The sequence below is a fragment of the Parus major genome, unplaced genomic scaffold, assembly GCF_001522545.3.
Source record: "Parus major isolate Abel unplaced genomic scaffold, Parus_major1.1 Scaffold1636, whole genome shotgun sequence".
In the NCBI taxonomy this organism is placed as follows: domain Eukaryota; kingdom Metazoa; phylum Chordata; class Aves; order Passeriformes; family Paridae; genus Parus; species Parus major.
In genome coordinates, this window is record NW_015380477.1 from 1 (window position 1) to 1248 (window position 1248).

General features: G+C 56.6%; 1 protein-coding gene across 1 annotated transcript; it reads right to left on the reverse strand.

Annotated features, from left to right (window-relative positions):
- Positions 1 to 225: 225 nt before the first annotated feature.
- On the reverse strand, positions 226 to 1009 carry LOC109022448 (cartilage matrix protein; the record flags this gene model as incomplete). Its single annotated transcript, XM_019005548.1, has 2 exons — positions 226 to 639; positions 884 to 1009. Coding segments are annotated over 2 exons (540 nt in total), but the record flags the coding sequence as incomplete, so codon positions are not given.
- Positions 1010 to 1248: the final 239 nt, after the last annotated feature.

Consider the following 1248-nt stretch of genomic DNA (forward strand, 5'->3'; position numbering starts at 1 on the left):
AACTCCACCCTGCCCAGCAGAAACTCCTCCAGAGACACGGAGGGGAAGTAAAACCAGCTCTTGGCAAGCCTTGCCCCAGGCTGAGGTGCTCCGAGGTCTCTGCGAGCTCCAAGCAAGGACAGTCAGGGAGCGCCTCCCCAGAATTAATAATTAACCCGTTTGTATCCCAGGAGACACGGCCAGGGGAAGGGTCAGAAAGGAGCCCTGGGAATTCAGGAGCCCTACCTGAGTCCTTGGCTTTCTTGGCAGCATCTGAGATATAATCCTGTGAGCGCCCATCGGTGAAGACAATCCCCACCTTGGGGACCCCGGGGCGTGCCCCGTTGATGGCAGCAAAGGAGCTGTCAACGAGGTACTTGAGAGCCTGGCCTGTCATGGTCCCCTTCTCCATGTAGGACATTTTCTTCACCGCTGCTTTGATGTCCTTCTTGTTCTTGAACTGCCCCAGGGGGAACTCCTGCCGGACAGAGCTGGAGTACTGCACCAGCCCAACCTGGGCCTGCTTGTCCGACACCTCCAGCGAATCCACGATTTGGTTGATGAATTTCTTCACCAGCTCGAAGTTCTCGGGCCTCACACTCTTGGAGCCGTCGATGAGGAACACAAGATCAAGAGCAGACCCCAAGCCACCGTTGCAAGCTGAGGGAAAACACGAGAACAGGGCAGAAGGAAACAGCAGCAAAGACCTCAGTAAATGATGCAGGAAAACAGAACTTAATGCCACTTATTGAGGGGATGGGGTTAACCCAAGAAAACCCAACAAGAGATCACAGCAATGCTTTGAAATCCTGCTTGTGAGAGCAGAGTTTCCATTTCTGCCTTCTGGGAGCAGAACATCCCCGTGCTGTCCCCTCTGGGCCAGGCTCAGGCACCCCTCACGTACCGGTGCAGGTCTTGCCGTCGCTGTTGAGGCTGAAGCCGTCCCTGCAGGCACACCTGTAGGTCCCCGGGGTGCTGACACACACCTGCTCGCAGTCGTGGTCCCCCGTGGCACACAGGTCAGACACCACTGCCAGGAGAGGAGGAGGAGGAGGAGGTGGCTTCAAGCAGGACGAGCCTTCCAATCCCTTCCCACCCAAACCATCCCGGGATCCTCTGCAAAGCCTCAAGATCCTTCCCACCCAAACCATCCTGGGATCCTCTGCAAAGCTTCCAGTCCCTTCCCACCCAAACCATCCCAGGATCCTCTGCAAAGCCTCAAGGTCCTTCCCACCCAAACCATCCCGGGATTCTCTGCAAAGCCTCAAG